Raw genomic sequence first — 18,776 nt, 5'->3', positions numbered from 1 at the left:
CCTTTGACACAAGAAGGGCAGTGCCCATCAAACTCATCACACTCTTCTTAGAGGAATTATTGATTGATGGGTGTTAGACTAAAAGCTGCAGAAGCACAAGGCTCGTTTCCTTTGTTTCCAGTACCAAACAGTGTCTGCAGAAGAAACCGGCAGGATTCAGATCTTCTCTAGGCACCAAGGACCTGATGGAGGAGCTGAGGCCATAAGATCCCCTCTCAGAGTGCCATCTCCCCAGATGAAAGCAAACCAGAGAAATCTTATTTTAAAAGAGCATTTATTATTATTTCTGTTCTGTTCTATATTACTTGCACACCATTATTCTCAACAGATTTGGAAATCACAGACTTATAGTTTCACCCAAAGTCCTTGCTGACTTTTGGTGTTGAAAAAATTGCCATCACCATCACCCCACAATTCATTAGTAATCCATCAGCCTTTTGTTTCTCTTAAAGAACAAAGGACCATGTTTCCTACAGTTTGGGAGAGATCCATTGCCCTTTTTTTTTAAAGTTTTATTTTAAGAATGACTTTCTAAGAGGCCTTTGAAGTATAACATAGCCACCCTTGCTAAACATAGTGTTCTCATGAATTTTCACCTGGGATCTGAGAGGAGTCAGGGATAGAGCTGAAAGGGATTTCAGTGGTCATCTTGGATGGGAAATGGGTCCAGAAGGTCACCAAGGCTCACATGGACACTCTGTGATGGAGCTGGGACCACAGCCATGTCCCTGGGTGCCCACTTCATGTTCTTCCTCCTTTATATCCATTCACCCTTTGCTTGGAAATGTTACCCAATTTCCTAGTTTTACCTTTGAGAAACTCCCTTTACCAACACTCTTGGTACTTCTCCTGAAGTTGTCCCATACAAGCTCAGAGGTGAATCATGAGACCATGTTTCAGGCAACCAGTACTTTGCATTCACCTCTCCACAGTGATTGGTTTAGAATTAGACATGTGACCCAGTTAGAGCCAATGAGATGTAAGCAAGTTGTCTGTGGGAATGCTGGTCAGAGGCTTTCTCTCCTTCTACCCCAGGCTACACTGGAGAGTGGGCAGAGATGCTGGAGCAGTTGCAGCCATCCTGTTATCAGAGATGAGAAATGGACAGGGCTTGGTCTGAAAACCCTATCCCAGACCTGAGGCAGTTGGGCCTACAGGCAGCACTGCCGCTATCCTTTTAATTATAAATGTTAAGGAATTCCCTGTATTTCAGGTTCCAGCCACCTGCCCAAAAAGCATCCTGCTGAATGTAGTATGCTGATTCCCTTATTTCCATGCCTGTCTCCAGAAGTGGGATTCAGTTGCAGGTCATGCAGCCACAGGCATGTGGAAGGTTCTCCACCAAAATGGCCTGAGCATCTGCAGCCTGCTGTGGGCTCACTACCCCACCTCACCCCTGACAACTTTCAGCTTCCTTGGCCACTTGTCTCTCAGCTGGAGTGTTCTTACCTTTAGGGAGTTGAGTGGTCTCGTGTGACAATTTGTACACCAGTCTGCCTCCTCTGCCTCATTACTGCAACAGCCTTCCGTCTCCCACCCCGCACTCATCTGCTGGGATCACTGGAACTTGGAACCTGTACCCTCCATCTCACCTTAGCCCTCCAGCCCTGCCCTCATTCACAGGGGAGCAGGAGGCCTGCTGGCGCCCTCAGGCTCACTCCATCCCATGACGGCACCTCTGCGGTCTCACACCCCTGCCTCCACAGGTCAAAGGAGGACACAGACACTCGTCTGTGTTGTCAGAGCCCCCTCCCTGAGGCTGTGCACTGAGGCTTTTATTCTCCCGCAACACCCACTGACAGCACTGCCCAAGTGGCCGGTCCCCATCTCCTGCTGGAGGCTCTTCAACCACTTAACACGGTTTTTCAATTTCCACTGCTCATGCCCATACGTCTCCATCCCAGCGAATGGATTGCCATGGGAACTTTCTTCTCCAAAATTCTGATGAATGGCATTTTTATCCTGGAATGATCCCTAAGTTAAAGTGAGATTCACCAATATTCATTTTGTGATAATGGCATAGAGCACCAGATCAAAAATTCATGGCAAGCATACTCTGCAACATTCTCCCCCTTGAATGCAGGCAGAGCGAATGTCTGACTCTATGTATACGCATGTACACACACCTGCCACAGCATATCTGCATGTATGCAGTGCACGTGTGCACGCACATGTCTCCCACACGCAGCCCGTGGCACACCCTCTCCTTCAGACTCCGTTCAGTAGTATTTCAGGAATTAACCATTCCAGGGACTGGCTGGGTGATAGGCTTTCTCAATCAAGGAGAAGGCAGATATGAATTTGGAGGAAGAGAAGAGACAGTAGTGGGCATCTGGTGTCTCCCATCTATTGCTGGCTAGAAGGGAAATCATCAATTCCACTGCTCATCCAAAACATGGTGTAATGTTGGTGAGGGCCAAACAGCCTGGGATGCCTGCTCTCTCCCATGCAAGGAAGTAGAGAGGATGAACATAGGCTGGACTTAGGTATCAGGACTGTATCAGCAGGACCTCAAAGTCCACAGCCGATCCCGCACAAGGGGAAGTGCTTAGATCCAAGGAACTCTTCCAGGGTCTTAGGTGAGTGTCTTTAAGTTAAAAGCAATTGTTGAAATGAAGACTTCTCACAAATCATGATAAAGATCCTTGCCTCTCCCTCCCACGGCTGGCAAGAGACAGCCCTCTCTGTCTCAAAAACCCTAAAGCCCCTTCTCTGGCCATCAGTGAACCTTTCTTCTTTGTGTCATGCCCTGCATGACTGGCCCCACAAAGCCCAGGCCAGGAACATTCCCACTTATTTCCTCCTTTCCTAGACTTATGCCCCTAATCTCTTTTTATTCTGTCATTCCCATGACTTGGAACACCAATGCAATGTGAATAGGGAGTGGGGGGACTGTGGATGGTCCCCCTTTCTGACCATCTTCCAGCCATAATAATTCATCATCACCTACCAGCAAGCAGCCACCATGCTGCATGGCAAAAAGGCACAGCAAATTGTAGCAGTGGCATGAACACCCTGGCTTCTGTTATTTTACTATATATATATTTTTTTTTTTCTTTTCTTCCTCTTTTTGACAAGAAAGAGAACCCTAAATCCCCATACCCTGCCACGTTACGAATCTTCTGTCCCTAACTGTGCCTCTGGGTCACTCTCGGTCAGTCTTTCAAGGGAAATGCTACCTGGTCTTCCAAACTTTGGTTTATCACCTTGGTTGCTTTCTGCCAGGTTTGCTCTGTCATGAGAGCAGTTTCTTATTTATTATGAGGAAGTAGGGTGGTGATAATTAGAGCTGGGATTTTTTGCTTATATACATATTTATGTATAAATACAAGACACATACCTGGCCTCTTCAGCTTCCTAAAATATTCTTCAACTAAGATGTTAATCAACCCCACTGGTGGCCCAGGGCTGTGTGGGTGGGTGTTGTGCCCCACATTTTCTGAACACTGTTGACACAGGGTAGAGCCGAGGGGAATGTTTGTGAATGGTGAGTTATTCCTAGCTCCCCGTCTCCCTAAAAGAGGGAGAAGCCACACTCCCTGCCTTGAAGCCACACTCATCCCTTTCTCTCTTCTCTGAGTCCCAGCGTGAATATTCTAATCCCTTCAAGGATAAAAGGGGAGGCAAGGCTTTGCTATTTCCAATTTCCAAAAGTGTTGAGGATGAAGTTGACACATTCTTAAGGAAGAAGAAGAAGAAGAAGTGGAGGGGTGTCTCTGCCAGAGTAGAGAGACTAGATGAGGCATTGTGAGATGAGGATACCACCATGGGAACAGAAGCACTTGTAGGGAGGGGCTCTGTGTCGCGGAAGGGAGCCGTGGGCAGAGTAGTTAACAGAATCTTAGCCATTTCGGACTCTGTGGGAGAAGGCGAGGGTGGGATGATTTGAGAGAATAGCACGAAACATGTATATTACCATATGTGAAACAGATCGCCAGTCCAGGTTCGATGCATGAGACAGGGTGCTCAGGGCTGGTGCACTGGGATGACCCAGAGGGATGGGATGGGGAGGGAGGTGAGAGGGGGGTTCAGGATGGGGAACACATGTACACCCATGGCTGATTCATGTCAATGTATGGCAAAAACCACTATGATATTGTAAAGTAATTAGCCTCCAATTTAAATAAATTAAATAATAATAATAATTTTAAAAAATTACAGGGAGGAAAAAATGAAGAGTATGGTAGTAAGAGACATGAACTGCTGTACATAAAATAGATAAGCAACAAAGATTCACTGCATAGCACAGGGTATAGACAACATCATATAATAGGGTATAACCTATAATGGAATATAACCTGAAAAATTAAAACTGAATCACTTTGCTGTACACCTGAAACTAACACAATATAGTATATCAAGTATATTTCAATCAATAATAAAATACAATGTCTCTTTCTCACTCCCCAGCTCAGGGATGTTGAAACATAGGTATAGGAAACCCACTTTCCAATGGGTTCCACCTCCTCCCCCTACTTTAGCAAAGCATCCCCAAGTGCACTGAAAGCGTTCTGCAGGTGCAGAGAGGGAGAAAATAAAGTTGAAAATCCTCAAAGTCAGACTCAGCGTGAATTTGAGAGATCTTGGAAATAGCCCCCAACTACAATATTCATAGTCTCACCTTTAAAATGGAGGGGGTTGGATTTGAATTGCCAGGTAAACTAGGACACTCAGCTAAATTTGAATTTCAGATAAGCAATGAATAATTCTTTAGTATAAGTATGTCCCAAATATTTCATGGGACATGCATGTACTAAGAGTTTACTCACTATTTATCTGAAATTCAATTTTAATCGGCCATCTTTTTGTTGGCTGGTTTTTCCTTTTCTGAATCGAGATCAGGCAAAATTTCCAAGAGTTCTTTGAGTTCTGCCATTCTCCCCATTCTGTCTTCACCCCAAAGAGAGGCAGGAGAGAGTCATCGTCACCGTGCCATGGCTGAGGGAGATAAACACACAAGAGGAGAAGTGTGCTTGTATCCGTGCTGCCTTCTTTGAGGAAGGCAAACACAGAGGCAAAACAGGAATGGACTGGGAGTTCGGGATTTGCAGTTGCAAACTATTATATGTAGGATGGATAAGCAACAAGATCCTACTGTATATCACAGGAAACTAAATTCAATATCCTACAAGAAACCATAATGGAAAAGAATATGAAAAAGAAGGTATATATGTGTATATATATATCTGAATCAGTTCTCTGTACAATAGAAATTAACACAACATTTTAAATCAACTATACTTCAATAAAGTAAATAAATAAAACTAAGTGGGCCAGAATTTGTTAAAAACACGTAGGTTGTTGGCAGTAACTCTGATCCACTGGGTCTGGACACCCCAACCTGCAGAGTCTGGACCACCCAATGTCAGGGAGCAACTGGGAAATACTAATTCATAGGTAAAAGGATAAAATTCTGCGTAATCTGTCTTGGTAACCCAAGAAACTGACACTTACACCAGAGGGGGAAAAAAAAGGCTAATACTCTGTGTGACAAATTGTATTCATTTTTTTTAAACCACTAATTATTTTACCTGTATGCAATTCCTCTATTATTTTCACTGCTGGAAAATCACAGGGTGGTAAGTGCTGCTAGTACCTGTCACAGACAAGGCGTAAACAATGCAAGACAATAAAACCTCATGGAGCACGGCGTGCTCAATGGTGGCTTGTTGCGCTCACCAGTAAAACAAAACATCAAAGCAAAAAGCATTAACCAATGGTAGCCTGAAAAAAGGAACGTGGCAAGTGAGTCTGAAGACTGAATTCCTAATATTCCCAGACAACAGACTTTACGGATAAAAGACAGTCGGGGGGAAAGGTCCTGGAGAAGGCGGCTAACAAGGAGCTGTCAAGATGGGAACGAGCTGCTCACCAAATGGGTAGCACTGTCCTGCACATCTGGTTAGCACTTTACAGTTTACAAACTGTTCATCCATCTTCCTCCCAGCTGCATGAAATAAGACAAAACCCTCCAGGAACTGACTCATGGAGAAGTCTGATTTGACCAAGGGTACTAAGGTTTAAGGGAATGATGCTGAAGCTGAAACTCCAGTACTTTGGCCACCTCATGCGAAGAGTTGACTCATTGGAAAAGACTCTGATGCTGGGAGGAATTGGGGGCAGGAGGAGATGGGGATGACAGAGGATGAGATGGCTGGATGGCATCACTGACTCAATGGACATGAGTCTGAGTGAACTCCAGGAGTTGGTGATGGACAGAGAGGCCTGGCATGCTGCGATTCATGGGGTCGCAAAGAGTCGGACACAACTGAGCGACTGAACTGAACTAAACTGAATTAAGATTTAAGGCAGAGATGGTGAATATATATAAAGCAGAGACCAAAAAATCTTTAAAAATAGCTCATGGAGAACCCAGTCTAGTTGGAGGAATACCCGTATATCAAATCACCACACTGATGAATGTCAAATTGGAAAAGAAGTTAAAGATAGGACTTGAGTCCATGAAAGTAGTGTTGGGGGTAGAAGGAGAATCTGACTTAGCCACAGGGCATGAAGGATGGCTCCCTTTTGGGGGTGACATGGAGCTGACAGAGGTTAATAGGGTGGGATCCTGGACAAAGTCTGGTGGCTCATATAGCATTAAATAAGGAGGTGAAATGGCAAGGAAAAGATTAGGGCAAGACAGGGTGTGTCAGCAGGGGCTGGATCATTCTGGGCCCCAAAGGCCATGCTAAGAGTTTGAGAATTCTTGAAGTGGCGTTAAGCAAAAGAGTGAGAGCAGTTTCTTTTGTCAAGGCTTTTACTATGCTGTTATCTCCACTGTGTCACCATGATCCAGGCTCCAGAGCCTCACCTTCATTCATTGCAAGAGTTTAGGAGTTCTGTAGGTCTTCAAAGAGGGTTTGCTATCAACAGACGAGCCAGATACAACCTAGCAAAGCCCCAGTTGGAAGTGTGTCTCTCCCGTTGTTGGTCAACAGGCAATGCTGACCCAGTGGGACGGAAGCTTAGCGGATGCTGCTGCATCTACTGGGAAGAGATTTCTATAGCTCCTCTTCAGGGTGGGGCAGCTTTGTCCTGGCTTGGGTGGAGACCGGAGGGCTTCTTGGTCATCAGCCATGAGTGTGGATTGCGTAAGAAGAGGTTGAGTTCCTGCTGTTCCATATTCCTGGGCCCTGAAGGTCTGGTCCTTTTGTTTCAAGTCCCTTGTTATTCATCTCCACTCATATCCTCCACCTCAAGAATTATTTTCAGCTCAGGATATAGGAAATTTTTCTTTTATCTATAGGAATTCTTCCAAATCTATTGTCTACACACGTAACTCCTTTCCATCTCCCTGAGGCTGAACTTTGGATTCTCAACAACTAGAATTTTACCTTTGTATTCTGCTCTGAGTGCTATTTTTTTTCCCCTGAGCATTGAATATTAAATGCCTGACTGAATGGGTTAAAGTCAGGAGGAGAAGGAAATAGTGTTATTCTATCACCATGGTTTCCATTTGCGAAGATTACTCTGAATACATCACAGAAAATGGAGGAGTAAGGACAGGTTAGTTGATAGTTACTGCACAGTCAATAGAAGGAGGTGGTAACTTGAAGTTGGTTGATTGAACTGGACACGAAGAGTCCATATTCCATATAGATTAGGAGACAGGACATTGAGTCCTGGCAATAATTTGGATATGGATACCAGAGAAAGAGAATTCAGGAGAACCCAAATTCTCTTTTATAGCTGGTTGAGGGTAGGGGGAGAAGGCAACTGCACCCCACTCCAGGACTCTTTCCTGGAAAATCCCATGGACAGAGGAGTCCGGTAGGCTGCAGTCCATGGGGTCGCTAAGAATCGAACACGACTGAGCGACTTCACTTTCACTTTTCACTTTCATGCATTGGAGAAGGAAATGGCAACCCACTCCAGTGTTCTTGCCTGGAGAATCCCAGGGACGGGGGAGCCTGATGGGCTGCCGTCTATGGGGTGACACAGAGTCGGACAGGACTGAAGCGACTTAGCAGCAGCAGCAGCAGAGGGTAGGGGTGACTTCTGCAGAAATGAGAAACTAGAGATGAGGGTCGAGTTTTCTTTTGAACACACTGAGTTTAGAGCGCATTTGGACTATTTAATTTAAGATGGGAATTAGCCAGAAATATGAATCTAGTGCTTGGCAGAGGGGTAATCATTGCAGATAAGCGTACAGAAGCTCAACAATAAAAGAGATTGCCAAAGGAAAAATAAGGAGTAAGAAATGTCTTGGACAACTCTGGCATCTCACAGTTGAACAGAAAACAATGAGCCTTCTAAGAGACTGAAAAGGAAATTGTAGACCAACAGACAGAGAACCAAGTGGATATGCCATCAAAGAATCCAAAGGAAGAGGTGGTTTCAATGCTGTGGCTGTGGTTCCCAGTGCCCAGTGCTGTTAAGGATGAAGGGAAGACAGACATAGAGAACAGACTTATGGACATGGGGTGGGGGGAGGAAGGAGAGGGTGGGATGTATGGAGAGAATAGCAGGGAAACATACATTACCATATGTAAAATATATAGCCAATGGGAATTTTCTGTATGACTCAGGGAACTCAAACCAGGGCCCTGGAACAACCTAGAGGGATGGGATGGGGAGGGACGTGGGAGGGAGGGGACATATGGGTACCTGTGTTTGGCAGAAACCAACACAATTCTATAAAGTAATTATCTTCAATTAAAAATCAATCAATTTAAAATAAAAAAGAAGAATTCAAAGCAGCCATTGAATTCAGGGACATGGAAGTCACTGATAAACAATGATATTGTTGGTAGAGTGATGTGGCCAGAAACCAATACAGCGAACTTCATTGTGAATGGGGGTTGAGGGGGGTGAGGAAAGGAGAACAAAACAGTGTCAATGACATAGACGGTCTGTACTTCTTTGCAAAACCAGAGGCCATTCTTTCCTCCAGTTTGTCTGTGGCTGAGACACTAGCAATAGGTTAGGAGCTGATGGGAGATGTGGAATCCAGAGAGGTTCATTTTATTTGCTTGCTTGCTTGTCTTAATTTAGGAATTTTGAGTATGTTCACCCCAATAAGAAGGTCCCAGTGCGGGGAAAGAGTAGTTGCAGAGATAAGAAAGGGAAGGGATAGTTAATACATAGCATTGGTTCCTATAAATGTACTGATAGTTGGGATGGGGCCCAACGTCTCGGTGGTGAGGGGATAGAGAATCTACTTCAGACAGAAGGGAGAGCATTCTCCACCCCACAGTAGAGGTGGGAGGATGAAGGAGGGGGAGGATCTGTGCAGAGGTAGGTAACTAGGGACTTAGCCTCAGGATGCATTGCCCCAGTGTGATATTTTCTACCTTCTCAGGAGGAGGTGCCATCTGCTGAAGCGGGTAAATCAAACATTTGAAGGGAGCAGGCATGTTCCGAAATACATCTCTAAGAACGAGAAAGCAAGTTAATCTGAGAGATCTAGCAGAGGAGTCTAGCACTGGGAGACCTTCTAGGGTTGGCGATCACAGGTTTTAAATAGAAATAGAGAAGCTTCTGATCTAAGAACGGAATTTTTTTGCTACATCAGGCAGCTTGTGGGATCCTAGTTCCCTGACTAGGGATTGAACCTGGACCCTCAGCAGTGAAAGCACCAAGTCCTAACCACTGGACCACAGGGAAGTTTCAAGAATGGAATAGTTGAATTGGCCTCCATCTGTTCACCCAAAGAGCAGAGGCATATTCGTTCCTGATTCACATAAACTCTATTAGTTAAATAAAATGAGCATGTTGTAAATAGTCACACATAGCTAGCTCCATCTCCCCAATAATACAGGTGATCTTTTTGACCCTACATCATGAGAAACGCTGGACTGGAAGAAATAAACTGGAATCAAGATTGCCGGGAGAAATATCAATAACCTCAGATATGCAGATGACACCACCCTTATGGCAGAAAGTGAAGAGGAACTCAAAAGCCTCTTGATGAAAGTGAAAGCGGAGAGTGAAAAAGTTGGCTTAAAGCTCAACATTCAGAAAACGAAGATCATGGCATCCAGTCCCACCACTTCACGGGAAATAGATGGCAAAACAGTGGAAACAGTGTCAGACTTTATTTTTCTGGGCTCCAAAATCACTGCAGATGGTAATTGCAGCCATGAAATTAAAAGACGCTTACTCCTTGGAAGGAAAGTTATGACCAACCTAGATAGCATATTGAAAAGCAGAGACATTACTTTGCCAACAAAGGTCCATCTAGTCAAGGCTATGGTTTTTCCTGTGGTCATGTATGGATGTGAGAGTTGGACTGTGAAGAAGGCTGAGTGCCGAAGAATTGATGCTTTTGAACTGTGGTGTTGGAGAAGACTCTTGAGAGTCCCTTGGACTGCAAGGAGATCCAGCTGGTCCATTCTGAAGGAGATTAACCCTGGGATTTCTTTGGAAGGAATGATGCTAAAGCTGAAACTCCAGTACTTTGGCCGCCTCATGCGAAGAGTTGACTCATTGGAAAAGACTCTGATGCTGGGAGGGATTGGGGGCAGGAGGAGAAGGGGACGACAGAGAATGAGATGGCTGGATGGCATTGCTGACTCAATGGATATGAGTCTGAGTGAACTTCAGGAGTTGGTGATGGACAGGGAGGCCTGGCGTGCTGCGATTCATGGGGTCGCAAAGAGTCGGACACGACTGAGCGACTGATCTGATCTGATCCCTGTCATTTGTCCCATCATTTTTCTCCTTTCTCTCTACAGTTTTGGGCAGAGAGCATGTCAATGACATTCAAAGAAAAAGATGGGATACAGCTTGTGGAAGCATTGTGAAAAGTTAGCAGTGTGCAAGCCAACTGAGTATAGATATTATTACTGTGTCAGTAGTGACAAGCCTAATGTGGATGATATTAAAATGTGCTTTTCGAGTGTTCTGATATTTTTTCAAAGTGCATCCATACACAGCATCTTTTCTGCTTGCAAAATCACTAATGAGTTGGAAATTATTATTTTCAGTCCAGGAAGCAGGTTGGTTATTTGAAGGCCAGAAGCAAGGGAATATCACCCTGAAGGTGAAATCTAGGCCTTGGGACCCCAAGGAGGGAGCTTGTTCCATTAACACCCAAGGATGCCCAACCTTGAGAATATCTAATATAGATTAATCCATCTCAGAGTTGATACTGGAAGATGAATCCCCAGACTAGTTTTTTTGATTGCAGAGTTTAGTTTTCAGACTTTCAGGCACACACCTGACCACACCTGTTTACCATCTGCAAGGTACAGAAGTTTGGCCACAGACCACAAAGAACCACTTTCCACAGCTTCCCTACCTCCTACAGTGAGAAAACTTGCTGTGGATCATATTTGTCTAAAGTTCTTTTCTTCATCTAATCCTTTTGGGACAACTGTGATGAAACAAAAACCCTGCCTGGGGGAAAGGACATTTTCCTGCAAGTGCAGAGCCCAGAACCACATGGGCAATGCCTGGCCATATTCTATACATCTAAAACTAATCTCAGAGAGCCTGAGGCTGGTCAAAGGAACCCAGTAAATGCATTCTTTTTCCATGAGCTTTGAAAGAAACACATCGTCCATACAAACTTCCCCATGCACCTCCCTTGAGCATTCATGTTTTGCCAACATTAGCAAAGAAAGGAACATCCAATAACTTTGAAGACAGAAAAATGTGTCTTGCAGTTCCACGGATAAAAAATAGTAAAACCACTATCAGACAAACCGGAACAAAATGCCAAGGACTTGACAGGTCTATTTTTCAGAGATGAGTTAGGAGGAGGGTGTGCACTTGGAAATTGGGACACTGGTGTTCAATGGGAAACTCGGGTCTTGTTCGCCTCCACAGAGCTCTTATTTCTTTTGTCGGTGTGAATCCAGGAATCCGTATCATGGTTTGGAAGATGTTCTTGGGTTTCAGGGGGAAATTAGTTGCGTGCATTCGAAGCTAGGATATGGCTGAGTCTATTCCATTTCTTAAATGTCTAAGAAATATCAAGAGGATCTATGAAGCTTAAGGACCCGTGTTAATGCAACACTGGAGAACTTGATTAGAGCCCAGCACTCAGGAAAATCATTTTCAGCTTCACACATGCTACATTTCACATGTAATATGTTGTCTTTGATGTTATTTGCCATTTATTAAATGTATCTGCTAATATGAAGTGTTCCATTTCCTGACTATAGAGTGTTAAAAAGTTCAATCTCAGTTTACACTCACTCTGTGGAAACCTGATTTCCTGAGCCCTTCCTTGAGCCAAGGCTGAGGGTCAAAGGAGCCTTAAAATTCTATTTATTGCGTGCCTACACTATGAAATACGTCTGGGAGATCATAACTAAACCAGATTCCATCTCTGCCCTCCAGAGGCTTACAGTTTGGTGTGGAGAAAGACATACAGAACTAATTAATACACGATACCAAATGCAGTAATATTGCTGTATCAAATGCAAGAGAAAAGACAAGATTCATCCTGATGGGGAGGGAAGGTGGAAGAGACTTGTGGGGGTAGGCAGCATGCAAGCTGGGCATATGCAATAGTGATTCTGGCTTAAACAGAAGAAAAAAAAATGAGAAACAATCCTCAACTTTTTTTTAAAAAGCAACAGATTGTCAAAGTGAGGTTCTTATGGGTTAATGTCTCTTGAGATGCCAACTTGATATACACCCGAAGAAACTGCTGAGTCGGAGACCAACCCCCACCCTGCACGAAGGACATGCGATGGGCATAATGGAAAATGTGTATCTCAGTTCCTGATTTCATCATTGGGAGAGTAATATGAGAGAGTCTTGAGAGAAGAGAAAGAAAAGATTTATAGACTTTCTTCTCCAGTGGTTGTTATTCTAGAGTAAGTCCCCCCGACTCCCCTTCACCTGAGAGGACCCAGACGGCCTGGGGCTTCCTGTCATGATCGTCCAGGGGCAGAGAAAAAATACCCCTGGCTGAGTAAAGTTTAAAGAGATGATAGCTCACAGAAAATAAGCTGCCTTTTGATTATGTCACAGAGCACGCTTGTTTATTATACCAGTTACATAGGATAATATAAAAAACTTGTATTGACATTTACAATGTGGTATAACATTCCAGGTGATGGCTAACTTAACAGTTTTCCTAAGGTGTTCATTATTCATCTATTTACGTTTTTCCTATTTGCAAACAAGGTCTCAGGAAACATGGTTGGTTATATCTCCTTGTGCTAATTTCTAAAGCCTCCCTATGACAGATTCTGAAAGTTCAGTTACAGGAGTAAAATTTTCTCTTTGCCCTCCAAATTGGTTGACTATCTTTAAACTATTTAAATACTCTTTATTGTTTTCATTCTATTAGATTGCTTGAATTTTCTTATTGATTTATAAGCATTCTCATGCATTTTGGAGAATTATCTTCATCATATTTGATGCAAATATTTTCTCCCAGTGTCACATTTCACTTGAGACATTTTCTAAGTCTATACATTTTTAAACTTGTGTTAATTTCAAATTTACCCATCTTTTTCTATATTTTTATAGTTATTGAACTAAATTCTAGCATTCTTTTTTACATGCTAACAATGTTATTCATGTGTGTGCATATGTGTCTGGGATTTTAATATATCTTACATTCATTTTGTGAGTTTTATACGTTAGCTATTTAACATGTAGAACCAGGACTCCCAATTTCTTCACCACCTCTTTCTATCTCCACTGATTTCAAACATTAGTGCATCTTATAACTCTAAGATATACAAAGATCTGTTTCTAGATGTTTTAGTCTCTTCCATCTCTTAAGGAAAATCTGACTTCTTTAATGATTAGAGCTTCATAAATTTGACATCAGATGGTTAAAGTTCATTCTTTTGATCATCTTTTTCAAAATCGCATGGCTGTCCACAACCATTTATCTTCTATTTGAATTTTAGAATCTGCTTGCCGATTTCCATAATAATCTCATTGCAAATTTGATTACATTAAATTTTTAGATAATTTGGGGGAGAAGGAACATCTTTAAAATAGATCTTCCCAGCCATTAACATTAAGTCATCCTTCCCTTATATTCAAATCTAAATTTATTAAATGTTAGATTTTCCAAGAAATTTTGTCATTATTCTTAGACTTATATACTCCCAGCTGTTGTATTTTATAGATTGTTTTTGTTATTTTAAACAAAGTGCATTGTACTTGGTTATTGCTAGTGTAGAGAAAAGCTTTTGAATATTAATCTTGTATCTGACCAATCTGTTGAAATCTTATATCAATATTAATGTATTGTTAATTGATTACTTAATTGTTAATAGAGCCTCTTGAATTATTTAAAGTAGTTAATCATATCATTTTCAAGTAAAGGCACTTTTGTTTTTTCCAACTTTATTTCCTCCCTTTTCTCTCTTGCTAATTGGCTAAAACACATAGTTAAAAAAATAGTAAACATTTTTATATTTCCTAACTTTAAAGGTAGTGCTTATGTTTAACCAATACTTTGTATGTCTGCTGTAATTTTTTGATATTTACTTCTATCCCTAGCTTATTATTTCATCATGATATGATGATAGATTTTTTTATGCTTTTGATGGCTATTATGAGAAATAAATGGTTTTACTGTGTTAATGTATGAAATTACAGTAATAGATTTTATTATATAGAAACTCCCAAATTTACATCTCCAGTCCTGAATTTTTCCTTGACCTCTTAACTTGTTATAATTAACTGCTTCTTGAGAGCTCCACTGGAATGAACAATAGACTTTGCAAGCTTAAATACAAAACCAAACTTTCGATTTTAGCAAATGGCCCTTCCATCCATGTTCCATCCACCAGGTCCTCAGGAAAAAACACTGAAGTCATCCTCTGCTTCTTGCTTTCTCTAATATATCATATTCAATCCACTAGAGAATCTTAAAATTCACTTTCAAAACATGTCTGGAATTTCAGCCATCTCCACTTTTATCCCTCTAGCCCAAACCACCAACACTTCTCACCTGGATAATTTCACTTGTTTTCAGCTGATTTCCCACATTTCCATGTTTGTTCCCTTCAAACTGTTCTCAAACCAACCACCCCCAGGATCCTCATGGTGTCTACTGCTCAAAATGTTCATTCCCCGGATGCTTTGATTAAAATCCAAAATCATTCCTTGGCTTGCAAAACACAGTCTGATCCATGACACTTTTCAGTGTCTTCTACCCGCTTCTTCTTGGTCATTGGGTTTCAACATAAGTCACCTTGCTATCCTTTCACCCCACCCCCTAAGCTCCATGTTACCACACTCCCAACTCAGGGACTTTGCAGTTGCTGTTCCTCTGCATGGAAAGTTATTTCCACAGATACTCATATGGTTCCCTCCCTCATTTTATTCAGGTCTCTCCTGAAATATCACTCTGCGAGAAGAGCCTTCTTTGACTACCCAGTCTCAATTGGCCCATATTCATCATTTTCTATTTCTTTATCCTGCTTTGATTTTCATCACCACCTGACATTACATTATATATTTTAATCTTCTTCATTGCTTATGTCTCCAATTATAATGAGAATTCCATAAGGAAATTTTCTGTCTATTTTACTCACTGATATATTCCCACTGACTAGAGAAAATTAAAATGTATCCAGACCTTGCCACATGTCCCCTCTAGAGGTGGGAAAACCACCCCCATTTAAGAACCACTGTGTTAAAGGCTTACACTAGAATAAAGGTCTCAAATCAGTAATCTAAGCTTCCACCTGAAAAAATGAGTGACAGTAATGAAACACGCACACAGAAAAATACGATATAAAAAGTCAACAAAACCAGAAGCTGATTATTTGGGAAAAAAGATAAAATACAATTGATAAACCTCTAGTTAGACTAACCAAGGGAAAAAGAGAAGATATAAATGACCACCATTAGGAGAAAAAGAGGGAATACAACTAGAGACCCATAAATAAAGATAAATATCTATGTTATAATATTATTATTAGACAAAACAGACTTCAGGACAAGGAATGTGTTTCCCAAAGATACAGAAGAATAAGACAAGCAAATACAAATCCTAGATATGTATGTATGCAGTAACAGGCTTTCAAAATGCACAAAACGACATTGTGTGAATCTCTTTGCTGTCCATCTGAAACTATCATAACATTGTTCGTCTGCTATACTCCGATATAAAATACAAAGTTTAAAAGACAAAATTAAAGTTGGAGATTGTAACGTTCCTATTCAATACTTGATAGAACAAGTAGACAGAAAATCAAGACATAGAGGATATGAACATCTACCAACTTAATTTCATTGACATTTATAGACACTTTACCCAAATTAAGAGAATGTTTGTATCTTCAAATATTCAGAGAATAATCACCAAAATAGACAACATGTTGGACAATAAAAGAATTGCTAATAAATTTAAAAGGACTGAAATCAGAATTAAGTTAGCAATAAAAAAACAGATATTTGGAAAATCAAGTACTTGGAAAATTGGACAAGACTCCTATGCAACCTATATACAAAGCAGAAGTCCACAGGAAAAATTAGAAAATATATTTAACCTGAATGAAAATAAAATTATAATATATTAAAACCATGTGGAATATAGTCCTTAAAAGGAAATCTATAGTTTTAAATACTTGTATTTGAAAATACTTGTATTTGAAAAAAATCTAAGCTTTCACTTTAAAAATTTAGAAAAAGAAAAGCAAATTAAAATAAAAGAAAGAAGAAAATGGGAATTTTAAAAGATAAGAGCTATCAGAATTCGAGTAAACAAAAAAATAAGGCATAAAATAATAAAACGAAAAGTTTTCTTTTAAAAAAAATCAGTAAATTTGATGAAACTCTAGCTTTGATGATCAAGAAAAAAGATGAGAAGCAAGGATTAACAAGAATATGAATGAAAATGGAGGTACCACATTGTACCCTACAGGCTTAAAAGGATAATATGGGGATATTACCCACAACTTTATGAAAGATAAATTACTAAAACTGACTAAGGTAGAAATGGAAAATCTGAGTAGCTCTATGCCCCTATGAAAGATATTGAAATCATCAATTAAAAACCTTACCAGAAAGAAAACTCCAGGCCCAGAAGGCTTCTCTGGTCAATTCCATAAAACATTTTATAAATTCTATCAAACGGTGGCGGAGGAGGCCGGAGAGCACTTGGCCGCAGCGGCGGCGGCGGTGGCTGGACCGGCGGCAGCAGCAGCTACACACTCCCTGTGCGGCAGCGCTGCCACACAAGCCCCTCGGGCCGCCCACCGCCCCGGAGCTGCCTGACCCTGCGGGCGCCTCCTTCAGCCTCCAGCCCCGGCAGCGCCCCCAGCCGTCCTCCGACTGGCCCTCGACCTTCTGCGCCAGCCGCAGCCTCAGCTCCAGCCTTAGGCACAGCTCCTGGCACAACCCTAGCCCCCACTGCAGCTCCTCCAGACACAGTCTCTACGCCGACATCCTGGAAGCTGGGGTGCTCTTGTCCAAAATCAACTCGCTTGCCCACTTGCGCCCCGCGCCCCGCAACGACCTGCACTCCACCAAGCTGGCTCCGGGCAAGAAGAAGGAGCCCCTGGAGTCGCAGTACCAGGTGGGCCCGCTCCTGGGCAGCGGCGGCTTCGGCTCGGTGTACTCAGGCATCCGTGTCACTGACAACTTGCCGGTGGCCATCAAACACGTGGAGAAGGACTGGATTTCCCACTGGGGAGAGCTGCCTGATGGCACCCAAGTGCCCATGAAAGTGGTTCTGCTGAAGAAGGTGAGCTTGGGCTTCTCTGGCGCCCATTAGGCTCCTAGATTGGTTTGAGAGGCCCGACAGCTTCGTCTTGATCCTGGAGAGGCCGGAACCGTTGCAAGACCTCTTTGACTTTATCACGGAAAAGGGGGGCGGGGCGGGGGGGCTGCAGGAGGAGCTGGCCTGCAGCTTCTTCTGGCAGGTGCTGGAGGCGGTGGGGCCCAGCCACGACTGCAGGGTGCTTCACCGCGACATCAAGGGCGAGAACGTCCTTACCAACCTCAAACGCGGCGAGCTCAAGCTCATCGACTTCGGGTCGGGGGCGCTGCTCAAGGACACCCTCTACACGGACTTCGATGGGACCCGGCTGTATCCTCCATAGTGGATCTACCATGGCAGACAGCCATCTGGTCTCTGGGGATCCTGCTGTATGACGTGGTCTGTGGAGATATTCCCTTTGAGCAAGATGAGGAGAGCCTTAGGGGCCAAGTTTTCTTCAGGCAGCGGGTCTCTTCAGAGTGTCAACATCTCATTAGATGGTGCTTGGCCTTGAAGCCATCAGATCGGCTATCCTTCGAAGAAATCCAGAACCAGCCGTGGATACAAGAAGTCCTCCTGCCCCAGGAAACTGCTGAGATCAGCTTCAAAGCCTGTCGCAGGGGCCCAGCGAATAGCTTCTCCGACAGGTTCGTCTCTCCCTGTCAAATGCTCAAGGGAGGGGAAGTGTCTCCAGCTTCCCAAGTACCAGTGGCACTTATTCTCAAGCAGTACATTGCTTGATACAGAAACATTTACAACTCATTCCAGACCCTAGGCTCCTGGAGGCTGCTTCCCAAAAGGGAGGAAGAGATTCCACTCCACTCCACTCCAGGCGTCCTAGGCCTCCACTCCTCCCCTAGAAGCTTGCCTTCTCACCTATGTCCAGCATTGGTGGACGCTGCAAAATCCCAGGGGTGGGCGGCGGTGGAGAAGTGGGAGTAGGTAAGGATCCTACCATGCAGCTGTTCGCTTCATCAGGAGTTCTGCTGAATGCCGGGCAGGGGGGATGCGTGTTGGGGTGGGTTAGGACTAGCACCATTTTAAGTCCCTGTCACCTCTTCTGACTTTCTGAGGCCTTCTGTGGGGACTCTGGCTGTGCTGGGAGAAATACTTGAACTTGCCTCTTTTACCTGCTACTTCT

At 43.0% G+C, this 18,776-nt stretch overlaps 1 protein-coding gene across 1 annotated transcript in view; it reads left to right on the top strand.

The window, feature by feature from the left end:
• LOC113875335 (aurora kinase-like) overlaps positions 1–18,376 on the top strand; it is a 124,068-nt gene extending 105,692 nt beyond the window's left edge. The window contains 3 exon segments of the mRNA XM_027513662.1: positions 17,023–17,644; positions 17,646–17,994; positions 17,997–18,376. Coding sequence (XP_027369463.1) covers positions 17,023–17,644; positions 17,646–17,994; positions 17,997–18,376 — 1,351 coding nt within the window.
• The last annotated feature ends 400 nt before the right edge of the window (positions 18,377–18,776 follow it).

Source organism: Bos indicus x Bos taurus, chromosome 18, assembly GCF_003369695.1.
Source record: "Bos indicus x Bos taurus breed Angus x Brahman F1 hybrid chromosome 18, Bos_hybrid_MaternalHap_v2.0, whole genome shotgun sequence".
Taxonomy (NCBI): domain Eukaryota; kingdom Metazoa; phylum Chordata; class Mammalia; order Artiodactyla; family Bovidae; genus Bos; species Bos indicus x Bos taurus.
The sequence above is the reverse complement of the archived record's forward strand: the minus strand, read 5'-3'. Positions and strand labels throughout refer to the sequence as shown.